Below are 13,780 nucleotides of genomic sequence, written 5' to 3'. Positions count from 1 at the left end.
AGTGATGGTGCTATTTTTCTTTCCCCCTGCGATGGTGTACTTTTAGCTACCTTGCACCAATCCAAACACACTTGTACCATAAAGCGAGGGGGTGTACCTTCAGTCAAGTACAACAACAATGCTCTAATGCTTTTCCCACTTGTATGTGCACTGTACAGTGCAACACACAGGCAAAGTTGGAAAAATGTGGAAGAGTTTTAAAACTTGCTACCTTTTTATGCCTGCCTCGAGGCCTAATGTTTTTGAGACAGATCCTCAACTAGCAGTGTTTGTAGATCTGGGCTAATTTGCAAAAAAACGAAAGGGAAGATTTACAAGCCCCTTGCGCCACTTTTGCGTCACTTTTAACATGGGAAAAGTGACACAAAAGTGGTGCAAGGGGCTTGTAAATCTGTCCCTAAGTGTCAGAGCTCTCATCAGGAGGCAGCTTGCAACAGCCATTTCTTCTGTAAAACAGAACCTACTACTAACCATGAAAATGGGGAGAGGCTGTGGCATAATGGCCAGAGCTTCCGACTTCCGCGCTGGGGAATCAGGTTCCAGTCTCTGTGTTCACCCACCATCCTGTGATTCTGGGCAAATCACTTAATCTCCACTGTTTACCATAAAAGAATGCGTCCTTAACTGGTGCTGATGATTAAGTGTTGGTGCTGATGATTAAGTGTTGGTGCTGATGATTAAGTGCTGATGCAGAGCACTGGAAACCACTGGCTCAAATTAAGCATTGACTTGGATCATAACCCAAAGCTGTCTGCAAGTAACCACCCATATACCTACCACCCATGGTATGTCCTTGTGATGCAAAGAAACGTGCAGCGTTACCTTAGGCAACGTTCCACACAGTGGCGTAACGAAACTTGAGGGGGGCCCCCCTGCAAAGTACATGGAGGGGCCCCCTTCCATATTCACTCTGAAGCCCTCAGGCCAGGGTACTGTACTGAGGGGGCCCCCTGAAGCTCGGATGACCCCTGCACTGCGGAACCTGCAGGGGCTTTGTTACACTCCTGGTTCCATGCAGATCATGATTTGCTTTGCAAAGCAAATTCCAGCACAACTTTGCGATGGGTGTGCATCACTTTTGTGACTCAAACCCGGCACGAAGTGCTATTAAATCTGGCCTAAGTGTCTTATGGGGTTATATGCATATTTGTGCCCACGCGCCCTTGCAGTCACCTTGATTAACATGCCCATGTAAGGAGGAGCTTTATTTATATTTAGAGAGTTTAGCAGAATTTGCTTTCCCACCAGACATGCCTATGTATATCAGGCAACTGTGTAACAACCACAAACAGAGGGATGGAGGCCATAATTCTGCATAGCATTTTTAATAAACAAGTTAAGCTCCAGAGAACATTTATTTCTGCCAGCCCAGGCTAATGAAGTGCTGCAGCCCCTTTGCAAAGACGAGCCGTTGAGAGCGGATACCTCATTAATTTCACGACAGGCCTTTGTTGTTGCAGCCGTCAGACTGCGGCTGTGTTAATGTCCTTCCCGTCTCCCTCCGCGCGTCGGGGGGACGCCGCCTTGTTCCCCAGTGACTGACAGAGCTGCGCGCTTTCAAGCCGCTTCAGTTTCATCCTCTGCCTTCGAGCAGTCCGAAGTTTCTTGGTCTTCAAGAAACTATCCTCTAATTGGTATATAAAGTCTTCAATTAGCCCGACCTGCAACAACAAAAAAGTGCAATAGATGTACATGGGATTAAACACAGGCACAGATCTCCCATCTCCGACCGAGCTGGAAGCGAATCAGCTTTTTAGATTCCTCACTCAAGAGTTTGAAAAGAAATATGAGTTTATGGTCATGGTATGGCCTGGTCTAGTTGGAGTTATGCATTTGATTAATGATGTCATACATCGTGACGTGACATCACTTCCGCTGACTTACATCACAGGCTGATTAATCAGCATTGATACATTTAAGAAGGTGCCTCCCAGTGCATTTGTATTTAGCAGATTATAGACTCATTCAGCTATTTTGATGATGCACGATGCTTTAGAGCGCTTTGTGGTATTTCTATGGTTAACCGCTGCGGAAACTCCGCCGCGGTGCGGCGGTTTAAAGGAGTGGGCGGGCCGCGTCGGCCAACGGACATGCACAGCAGTACGAAGGTAGTGCTCGCAACGGCGGTTGGCCGACGCACGCATGGAAGGGGTTAATTAATAGATGTACAGAGTATACTCCATTAATTTCAGGATAGCCAAACCAACATGCGCACTGAGCTGTCTCCAACCCATCAGCATTGCTGGGTTGGAGACTGCAAGCGCAGGTTCCCAGTCTCCCTGGGAGCACTACTTGATGGCGCCCAGGCCAATCCTGACACTGCCTTTAAGCATGAGAGCAGCGTCAGGATTGGCTGCAGGGGACACTTGGGAGCCTGTGTGCTGCAGCAGGACACGGAGCAGAACAGTGTTAGTTGGCAGATAAGATCTTTTTTCCATATTTTGTTTGTTTGCTTTGTTGTCTGTCTCCCCCCCCCCCCACTTACCTGTCATCCATCACCCCCCCCCCCACAACCCCTCCTCCTGAAACACTCTACCTGCAGACTTGTCGCTACTGGTGGCCGATACTGATCTATCAATGCCTCAACCCTTAATCTCTGGTTAAAGAGGTGGTGAGATGGTGTTCTTAAGTGAAGGGTAAGTAGTTGTGGAGGCGAGTGTGAAGGTAAGAGAAGGGCCATGACTGTGCACAATTAGGATTGATATTCCTCTATTCCATGAATCCAGGATCCTATTAATCACCAATTACCACAAAGACAGGGACGAGGGAATCCACCGTCCCGAGCAGGTTTTCCAAACTGAATTAGTTGATTCAGCGCTAGGAGGCCTCAGGGTAGCTAAGCGCTATACAAGTCAAATTTAATTCATTCATTCATTTACTCAGCCAGAACCCATCAAGGATCTTAATTTTCTTTAGTGATGCAGATGTTAGGAACATATCACCATTTCTAGCAGCAGCTAGATACCTGCTCCGGGGCTGCCCTTGCACAGTTATTCAGGGGCGACTCCTCCATTTGAGTAGAGGAGCTTTATCCCACTAAGAAAAGCCCCAGGCCAGAGCTGAAAAATAAAATTGTAATCAAGTTTATTCATTACCATTTTTATTTCAGTAACCAACCGGTCCAGACCTGAGTGTCAGCACTGGGCGGGGCCAGTGCTGCCGAGTGTCAGCAGGGAGCTATGGGCTTAAGTTTAAAATACGCTTGTCCCTTTGGACGGCCGTCTTGCGACGGCCAGTCAGACATGCACATTTTAAGCTTCTCTAACCAAGCTGTCTTGGTTATATAAAGTGCAGGCCTCCAGTGCTCTTGAGAGTGCTACGTGAGTCCCCTCTCTCCAATCCTGGGGCTGCTCTGATCCTTGTGAGAGCAGCACCAGGACTGGTTAGGGGAGTTGGCTGGGCCCCGGTTGGAGCTTACCATCAAAATACCCAGGAGGATGACGTCACAGTGGAAGGTAAGTCTATTTTTTCTTTTTCTCACGGGCCTCACCACCCTTGGTACATGCCAGCCGCCACTGTGCTATTAGTTATTCCTTGCTTCTGTAGGGAGTTTGCACTGCTATTGCCTGTGCTGTGTGCAAGCTTCCACTGCTTCTGTCTATAATGCATCTACTCAGCTCGTTAGGGAAGCTCACGCTGGTCCATTCCATGCCGATGAGCTATTAAGTGAGCATCCTCTGACCTTCATCAGAACCTGCACCTGAACACACGCCTGGCAACTTTTACAATCCTGGAAGTATACTGGCATCTGTGAGCAGCAGCCTGGTATTTATTGGAATTAATATCCTTCCCCAGCCCTGACACTTCAAGCGTCTCCCTGACAGACTGTTGCTGTGAGCATCACACCCTAAGAATCAGGAGTACACCAGCATCACTCAGATTCGCCTCAGGAACTCGATTTATTAGAAGTACCTCGGGCTATGGTGAGAGAAAGCGAAGTTTTATGAGAACAATTCTAATATTTTTTTCTGACACATGACTTTAGAATCAATCAATCAATCAATAAATCAATCAGGGAATCGGGAAGAGCGCTACTCATCCGTGAAGGTCTTAAGGCGCTGGGGTGGGGGGTTTGTGGTGCAGCTCCGGGTCAGCCGAAGAGCCAGGTCTTGAGGCTCTTCTTGAAGGTGTGCAGAGTGGGGGCACATCTGATGTTGATAGGGAGCTCGTTCCAGGTCTTTGCCACGATGTAGGAGAAGGCTGTTCCAAATGTTCTGGCTCTGCGGATGCCCGGGGTTTAGGCGATTGTGAGATCAGCGGATCGGAGGTTTCTCTTGGGTATGTGGAAGGAGATTCTTTCTTGTGGCGGCATTTGTAGGCGTGGGTGAGTATCTTAAAGGTTCCTCTCTTCTCGAAAGTGAGAAGTGGAGGTCTCACAGGTTTTGGGTGATGTGTTCATGTCGAGGAATGCCGAGGACGAGTCTGCCTGAGGTGTTCTGTATGGTCTGGAGCTTGCGGAGCAGAGATTTGTTGATTCCGGCGTAGAGGGCATTTCCATATTCCAGTCTGCTGGTTATGAGTGCATGGGTGACGGTCTTTCTGGATTCGGGGGGATCCATTTGATGGTCTTGCTGAAGGTATTGAAGCAGGTGGAGATGATGGCGTTGATCTGTCGGGTCACGGTGAGGGAGGAGTCGAGTATGATGCTGAGGTTCTGGGCGCGGTCCGTGGGGTTGGGGCCTGCCGAGGGTGGGGTGCCACTAGGTGCTGTCCCATGCAGAGGGGGAGGGTCCGAGAACGAGGACTTCTGTCTTCTCAGAATTGAGCTTCAGGCAGCTGCTGCTCATCCAAGATGCTACGTCCTTAATTCCTTCTTGGAAGCTGAGTCTGGTGGTGTTGGGGTCTTAGGTGAGGGAGAGGATGAGATGGCCATCGTCGGTGTAGGATACTATTCTGAGTCCATGCTGTCTGACTATGACGGTGATGGCGGCCATGTAGATGTTGAAGATCATGGGGCAGAGCAACGATCCCTGGGACACTCCGCAGTTGATCTCTGGGGGCCCGATTCACAGAACTAACTTAAGACAAAATCCTAAACTTACTACTTTTGGTAATCACAGAAGTTATGATTTTGTCTTAAGTTTGTCTTAAGACAGACTTAAGACGGACTTAAGTTAGGATTTTGTCTTAAGTTTGTCTTAAGACAAACTTAAGACAAAATCCTAACTTCTGTGAATACCAAAAGTGGTAAGTTTAGGATTTTGTCTCAAGTTAGTTCTGTGAATCAGGCCCATGGGGTTTGGAGAGGAAGGGCGTGAGTCTGATTCTTTGGGTTTTGCCAGTGAGGAAGGAGTGGAGCCAGTCAAGGGTGGCTCCCTGTATGCCAGTGTCGTAGAGTCTGGTGGTGAGAGTGCGGTGGGAGATGGTGTCGAAGGCTGCAGAGAGGTCAAGCAGGTACAGGGCCGCGGTGTGGCCTTGGTCGCGGAAGATACGGATGTCATCTGTGGTGGCAAGTAAGGCGTTCTCTGTACTGTGGTTGTGCAGAATCTGGATTGGGAGGGGTCAAGGATGGAGTTCTCTTCGATGAAGTTCGTTAGTTGGGCGTTGACAATCTTCTCGGTGACTTTGGCCGTGAAAGGGATGAGAGAGATGGGTCGGTAGTCCTTGAGGTCCGTCGGATCTGCTGAGGGCATCTTGAGGAGGGGCTTGAGTATTCAGAGAATGTGCTTGTTCCAAAGGTGGCGTTAATGGTGCGTCGTAGCTCAGGTGCTATGGCGGTAGCGGTGGTTCTCTGGAAGATGTGCGGAGGGCAGGAGTCCATGGGGGCTTCCGAGTGAATGCCTTTCATGGTCGATGCGGTGTCTTCGGTGGCGACTGGGGTCCAGGAGGCGATGGTAGGTTGGCTGTTGTTGCTGGGGCGAGGAATGGGTTTGGTGTCTGAAGTCTGTTCGTTGACGTTGTCGTAGAGGGATCTTATTTTCAGGTTGAAGTAGGAGCCGAGTTTGTTGCCGAGGTTCTGGTAGGGTGTGATGTCCGTGGCTTTGCTGGGGGGCTTGGTAAATTCCTGAATGATGCTGAAGAGTTCCTTGGAGTTGCTAGAGTTGGAGTGGATTTTGTTTGTGATGTAGGTCCTTTTGGTGGATCTGATGAGTTGCTGGTAATCCGTTATGGCAGTCTTGTAGGTGGTATGGTCTTCTGAGGTTTTGCTGTTTCTCCATAGCTTCTCGAGACATCTGCAGGTGCGTCTGGATGTTTGGAGGCCAGCGGTAAACCAGGTGGCCTTCCTGGGGAGCTGTCTGTCAGGGTTGCGGAGGGGGGCGAGCTTGTCTGTGCAGTTGGTGATCCATCTGTGAAGTTCTTTGGCTGCAGAGTTGGCGTTGGTCGAGGTGGGGTGGGGTGGGATCGTGGATGAGGGTGGAGTTGAGGTGACCTTGTTCCAGTTCCTTTGCGCAGGGCGTGGTGTAGGTTTGGGGGCGGTGGCTTTGTTCCTAGAGAAGGGTACGCAGTGGTGGTCCATCCAGGGGGAAGAGTGGTGTGGCTGAAATGGATGTTGTTACCTCCTGTGAAGATGGGGTTGAGGGTGTGTCCTGCCTTGTGGGTGGGGGTGGTGGCGAGCTGTTTCAGTCCGAGGTTGTCCAGGAGGGTGGCAGAGTTGGGGTCGCTGAGGTTGTCGAAGTGGTAGTCCATGGAGGCAATGGCATGGGGCGCGATGCTAGTGGTGATCGCGGTTCGAGGTCCGGAGGGTCTCTAGGCGAGGATACTGCGTAAGGTCATTCTGGGGCTGGTCTGGATCTGCATACGGAGGTATTCAGTGGTGGATGAGGAGTTACTTATGCTGGAGGTGGTGAGTTGGAGTGAGCTCTTGTGTGCAATGGCGAGTCCTCCTGCTGGGCGGTAGGGGCGGTCCTTCCTCTGGATCTTCTATCCATCGGCGATGGTCATGGGGATGTCATGGGCGGAGGTGGAGTTGGTCCAGGTTTCCGTGAAGAAGGCAATGTTTGGCGAGAGGGTGTCGATGAGGTCCCAGATCTCTAGAGCATGTCTGTGCAGGGAGCGCATGTTGAGGAGGATGCACCTCAGGGCTTCGGGAGTGGTGGTGTATGGCGTGAGTGCGGCGGACGTGGAGGTGTGGAGGATGGTGAAGGTTTGTTGACAGTGTCGGCAGGAGAACTGGCCGTGGGTGGTGTTCAGCGTAGACAGCTGGTAGTTGTTGTTCCTTCCGGGGTTGAGTGCATGGAGGTCAGCTGAGTCGTAATGGTGGGTGGTCAGAGAGCCAGTGTCCTTGGCGCTGGTCGCATTCAGGTCATGTACGGGTGCAGACGGTCTTCCCTTTGGTACGCCTTTAGTGCTCCAGTGGCGCAGCAGCCGCCATTAAATAGGGAAGGGAGTAGGGAAGCGCAGCTGGGAGGCGGGAGAGGGAACTGGCAGGGGGGAGGGACTGCAGGGGCAGCACCGGCAGGAAAAGGTGGCAAAACGGGCATGGAGGACACCAACAATGGCACAGGTACAAGTAATAAATGAAAACAGGCAAAATAAACATAAAGACAGAAAATAACAACTACAAAGGCACAATAACAAAAAGACAGCTGAAAGACAGAAAACTGGCTCAAACACAAAGACAGACAACAGTGGACCAGCACAAGAGCAAGGCTCTCCCACTGGACCACCAGGAATGAGGTGCAGGCACGATCCTGCGAGTGGAGGAGGGCCTCAAACACCTACCTTCTAAGAGAGTTGTAGGGGGCAGTGGCAGCGGCACAACAGCGGAGCTGCTGGGGCGGAGAGCGGTGTCCCTGACCAGGAGGTCAGAGGTCTTGATCACACGCCAGAGCAACGGCTGCCATTAAATAGGGAAGGGGGAGGCAAGCCTAGCTGGAAGGCGGGAGCCGACGGGCCGTGGGGGCAGCAGCGGCGGAAAAGGGTGGCGAAACGGGCATGGAGGACACAAACAACAGCACAGGTACAAGAAATAAATGAAAACAGGCAAAATAAACAGAAAGAAAGAAAATAACAATTACAAAGGCACAATAACAAAAAACAGACAAAAGACAGAAAACGGGCACAAACGCAAAGACAGACAACAGCGGACAGCAGAAGAGGAAGCCTCTCCCACTGGACCACCAGTGATGGAGCGCAGACAGGAGCCTGTGGGGGAGGAGGGCCTCCAACATCTACCTTCTCAGAGAGGTGTAGGGCAGCGGCACAACAGTGGAGCTGCTGGGGCAGAGTGCAGAGTCCCTGACCAGGAGGGCTTTTAAATTGCCAAGGAAAAACGATAGACATCTTGTCTCTAGGGCCAGACTGGTCGTAGCAGGCACCGGGCGTTTCCACGGTGGGCCGCCAGGGTGGGGACCGGTTTTGGACCCCTGGGAGGCTGTGACAAAAGCTGCAGGGGTAAGACAGGAGTGCTTCCAACAGGCACCACCTTCCTAGGGGACCAGCAGAGCTCTTTGTCAGGGCCTGTTTTGGTTCCCAGTCCGGTCGTGGTTGTCTCCTAGCAAAATACTTAAAATTTGTGTCAATTCTCCAGGCATCTGACTTATGATCTGATTTGTTAAGGTGCAGTAGCTCACACTGCAGCAAGCGCGGATTAAGTGTGTTGGTGCAAGTATTTACTGCTGTGTATCCCTTGTTTTGAGTGGACATACTAGATGTCGAAGTGTGCACTGCTCGTACCCTCTCTTTCATTGGCTGCAGTTGAAAACATAAGGGGTCATCAGCATCATCATCAAATATTCTTTATTCTGTTATTTAACACCATGTAAGACACAATTACAATAATACATAAATTCACGAATTAATACAAACTACATTAAATGAATCAGTAAAAATACACACATAAAAAAATTCAAATTTGGAGAAAAATATTTACAATCCAACGCTGATTCTATGGAAAACAAATACAGTGCCAGAACAAAATGATATCAATTTATATCAAGACCTAGAGCAAGTCATATCTTACTACTTCCTGCAGCCCCTACTAAACAACTACCTACATTAATACATACTAGTGCACTCTGCAGCATCTGTAGATATATTAGAGCACGTTTTGCTTGTATAAAAAGTTTCCCTCTTAGCATTGATACCATATATTGTCTTAACAAACAGTAATGATCACAAAACATTATGAAATGCACGGTGTTTTGTGCAGAGAAACTGTTGCAACTAGAGGGGTCCAAATTAACAACTTTATTCCACCTGTGAGGTCCCACCAGCAACCAGTGCAGCAGGTTTAACCTGAATCTCGTTAACAGAAACTGATGGTGAAGATTTGTGACCACCGTTAAAAAAGGCTCTATTGAGGGCTAAGAGTTTAAAAGTGGCGGCTGCCTCTGAACGGGGGTGGTGAGGCGGGGGCAGGGATGCTGGGTGGTGGGGGGGGGAAAAAACAAAAATAAAGTCACCTTTTCTGCCGCCGAAGACTCTCCCACCGCCCCATGCCTGTCCTCCGTTGCTGGCAGCAGCAGAAGCACGCAGGCTTCCGGACTCTCCCAGCCAATCACAACGCTGCCTGAGCTGTGTCGTGATTGGTCTGAGGGGCCTGTTTGGCCACTCAGGCAGTGCCTGGGGAGGCTGTGCATGTTCTCCATGGGGCTGTGCAACTTCCTAATGGAGAACATGCCAAGCGCGCGTGACGGTTTGGTCGGCCTTAGAGTGGCAGTGAAGCCTTTATACGCATGTAGGGAGGGAGTGCAAAGCACTCCAGCTCCCTCTGCGGCGAGCCAGCCCACCCAACCTGGCTGGAGCAAAGAAAAATAACATTATAAGAACATCTTGTTATTATCATTTTCTTTTTCTTTTGCACTGCTCAAGGAGCAACAGGGCGACGCTCCTCTGCCTTAACGGATTAGCTGCCAATGGACTTCAATAAAATGTAGTCTCCTACTGAAGGTTTACTTACCTCTCTGGCTTCTCTCTCAAATTGAGCAACAGAGAGGAAACGTTTCTTGAGCCGGCCCAGACCCTCTCTTGTGATCCTATCTGGGGACCTATATAACTCCGGACGTCCCAGCTTTCTAGCTATGAAGTTAAAATAGCTAAGCCGCAGAATAGTTGCCCCTCTCCAGGTTACAGTCAATCTTTTACGATGATCTGGTTTAATTCTAGGTCCCGGTTTATTTAGATCCTGAATCCACCTTAATAGGGGGGCATAGAGTCAAACGGTCTGAAATATAACCAACACCTATCTCTTCATGGCCATAACATCCTGAAAGCACATGATCTCGTCTGATCTCAGAACAGAAGGGGTCATTTATACTAAGGTTTTTAGCCGGCACTTGCATGATGCTAAGGATTGTGTCAATTTATGTAGCATTATAAAAGCCTGTGGGTGCGGTGCTGTGTGAGTGCCTTTCTGTCACACAATATTTTTCCTTCGATATTGTGATCAAGAAACTTTTCGCATATACCACAAATATATTTATTTATTTATTTATTTTTCACATTTTTAAAGCGCACTGTTACCCGGAGTTGTCCTGGCGCTGTATGACTGAGAAAGCATGTGTTACATCAGGGAAGTCAGTTTGCAAAAAGCCAGGTCTTTAGAGCTCTTCTGAACGATAGAAGGTCTTGTGTCTGTCTTAAGCTGGGCGGTAGAGCGTTCCATGTTTTAGCTGCTCCCAAGGAGAAGCTCCTACCCCCCAACCAGCTTTCCTGACTCTAGGGACTACAACCAGCCTTTGCTCAGCCGATCTAAGAGCTCTTACTGGTTTGTACCAGTGAAAAAGCGCTTTCAAGCATTGAGGGCCCAGGCCGTTGAGTGCCTTGAAGACTATGCACAGTGATTTAAATATTATTCTTTTCCGGACTGGGAGCCAGTGTAGCATCACCAGGTCCCGCGCCACCGAGTCACGTTTGGACGTTCCTGTGATCAAGCGGGCTGCTGCGTTTTGCAGAATTTGCAGTTTATTAAGAATTCCCTGTTGTGCGTTTAGGAGCAAACTATTGCAATAGTCTAGACGAGATAACACTAGACTGGTAACCACTGTCTTTTTATGCTCTTCTGTAAGAAGCGGCATAACTTTCCGTATTGTTTTAAGCATAAAATATATATATTATAATATAATATATATTATTTAACAGTTTATCAACAGCACACTGGCCAATCCGGACTGGATATTTACATCATTTGAAACCAGTAAAAAGAAGTCCTATATAACACTGACACTTGCATACATATTAATAAATAGATTTCTTTATTATGTAGTTTCCATGTCAGACTCCTCCTGCTGCTTAGCCCTGTAATATACATGTTAACAATGACCCAACTCAACAGGAAACACCTGCTGGAAACCTAACCTGTGGATCCAGGCTGTACCTTGATCACTGCAGGGGACACACAACTCACTGAGACCCCTTAGTAAATGACCAATAAATTCCCATATTGTAATCTCGCATTAACCGCTTAACCGTGCGGCGGTTTAGCGGAGTGGGCGGGGCCGCTTCGGCCAACGGACGTGCGCAGCACTACGGAGGTAGTGCTCGCGACGGCCGTTGGCCGACAGAAGCATCGAAGGGGTTAACAGCTGGCACTTTTGGATAGCTGATACTGTCCAAAGGAGAATAGTATATGGTTATCTTTAGCGATTGTAGATAACTACTATTTTGAATACTCACAATTACCAAACTCATGTTTCAAAACCACAGGATGCTCATTCTAGTTTAGAATTATTATGTTTTACACTATATGGCCAGTGTTGTGCAGAGATATGCACAATACAGGGGTCATATATGTTGATCCGCCATTAGATTGACTTTATAATATCGACTACCATCCTGTCATCAAGGCAAGCGTACATCTCGAAGTATAGATTTACTAGTCTTCATCCCACATCTGCTTCTCTTGATACGCTGAAAGTCGATACTGTGCAGTCTGTGCAAAAGCAACGTAATATTTAAACTTCAATATTAAGACATGACCCTTGTGAGATTCCCTAACACTGAAATTAGCAAAGAGAAAAGGGCTGACATGCTGTTCAGATAAATTGAGAAAACACAGCAACATTGAAGTAGAATTTATGGTTGTCTAGGCCAACATCACTGAGTTCAAGTATCAGAATTTTTTTTTATCAGCATCCCAGGGGACTGTCTGTCTTTGTGGCCACTGTAGGGTATTTTTAATGACTCTATCATATTATGTTAGGGACAACTTTTTCTCAATGCTCTAGGGATTTGGAGAAGGTGTCCTTGATGGCTACAAAATTGCTGCAACCAAGAAAGTACACATGAAACACAAGTTTTCCTGTTTGAAAAACTGCTTGTCAACACAGAATATGAAAGTTAATTCTCTGTTTAATTTATCATCAATTTATTCTTAAGTGACCTTGAACGTTAACGTGGGTCAATCCCTCCAGTGACTGCCACCTAAGAACTAATGTTATTAGAGCAAATAACAACAAATTGTTTATCTGGTTAAGGGACTAGTTGTGGATTTGCCAATTTGTGCATCACACATATGATTCACAACAAGACATTATCAAAAACATGTGAATCATATCACGTTTATTCACTCATGTATCCTCATTACAGTGAAAAGCAAGTTAGAGTTATCATTGCAGTCAAGTAACAGGTATAGCAAGCTGTGAGATGACCACTCCTTAGTCTTCTCCCACCAAGTCCTGGTTTCCACAATATATAAAGAAAACAGTGCAATAGTGAGTGATGCTTTGGCGCCATCACCAATACCCTTTTTGGCCACTGCTTGTCGTTATAGACGCATAGGAGCAGCATATCTCAACTTTGCTCCCCAGTGACTCAGTCATAGGCTATAGCAGATGACTGATGCTCTGGGTGGTACTAGCCAGAGGGAGGCGGAAGAGAGTGAAATGGAGAGTAGATACATTTTATGTACAGGAGCCAAAGGAAGGTGGAGGCAATGCCAGAGGGTGATGGGGGAAGGTGGTGGGTCGCAAGGTATGGGCGTTTTCATGAATGGAAAAATAAGGGAGAGAAGGATTTATTTGAGGGGGGGGGGTGCCAGGGATATATTCTCCTAGAACCAGGCGCATACCAAAGGCCCCCACAGTATGTCTGTGAGTGTGTGTGCGGGGGTTGGGGGGGTGTGAACCCAAGCCCCAAGGGCCCACCTCAGCAAGGCACCCTGGCCTGAGAGCTCCTGAGTGATTCCAGAGGGGGGCCCTCCATGACCTTTGCAGGGGGGCCCCCTCAAGTTTCTTTATGCCACTGGTGAGAACATGTCCTTTTAATCACAAAATGTCTTTGCACTGCTTTGCATTATTATGCCTCGAGGGGGCATTACTTGGTTATTACAGTGCAAATGCTCTTTTTTTTTTTTTTTTTTTTTACAAAACCCAATCTACTAAGATGGCAAGACTGGCATAAATTGCTTCTAGAAACAAAGACAAGAAACAATATAATGCAAATAAGCATATAAAAGGCTAACTGAACAATATGCGATAACAACAGCAAAGGGACACCTGCGTAAGAAGTCCCTGTTTTATTTGCTGGTTTTGGGTGTGAGTCACTAATATGCATCAGTTGAGGTTGGTTGCTTACCTGTGTTATTAGTTTAGTTCTTGACTGGGAGCTAGAGTACACTCTTGAGGTGTGCTGCTGCTGGTTTGTGTGTTTTTTCAAACTGAAAGATCAGTCTTATTGCAGCATTTTATATTCTCTAAAGTCATCTGATTTGGTTGGATGGTAGTTAATAATACAGGCATTGCAGTAGTAAAGCTTTGAGTTGACCATAGCCTAAGAACTATAGGGTGGCATTGGTTAATTTGGAAACAGTCATTCATAGAAATCTAATTTGATGGCATGACATATCAGAGGTGTCAACTATCATTTGGAACCTGTAGGATGGGGCAGAATATTAAAAGCA

At 47.8% G+C, this 13,780-nt stretch overlaps 1 protein-coding gene across 1 annotated transcript in view; it reads right to left on the bottom strand.

Annotated features, from left to right (window-relative positions):
• Positions 1–1,375: 1,375 nt before the first annotated feature.
• The window catches only part of SPATA16 (spermatogenesis associated 16), a 479,311-nt gene continuing 466,906 nt past the window's right edge, over positions 1,376–13,780 (bottom strand). The window contains exon 11 of the mRNA XM_086942587.1: positions 1,376–1,661. Coding sequence (XP_086798713.1) covers positions 1,464–1,661 — 198 coding nt within the window. The 3' untranslated portion in view covers positions 1,376–1,463. The remainder of the gene's footprint in view (positions 1,662–13,780) is intronic.

The sequence above is a fragment of the Lissotriton vulgaris genome, chromosome 11, assembly GCF_964263255.1.
Source record: "Lissotriton vulgaris chromosome 11, aLisVul1.2, whole genome shotgun sequence".
NCBI lineage: Eukaryota > Metazoa > Chordata > Amphibia > Caudata > Salamandridae > Lissotriton > Lissotriton vulgaris.
The sequence above is the reverse complement of the archived record's forward strand: the minus strand, read 5'-3'. Positions and strand labels throughout refer to the sequence as shown.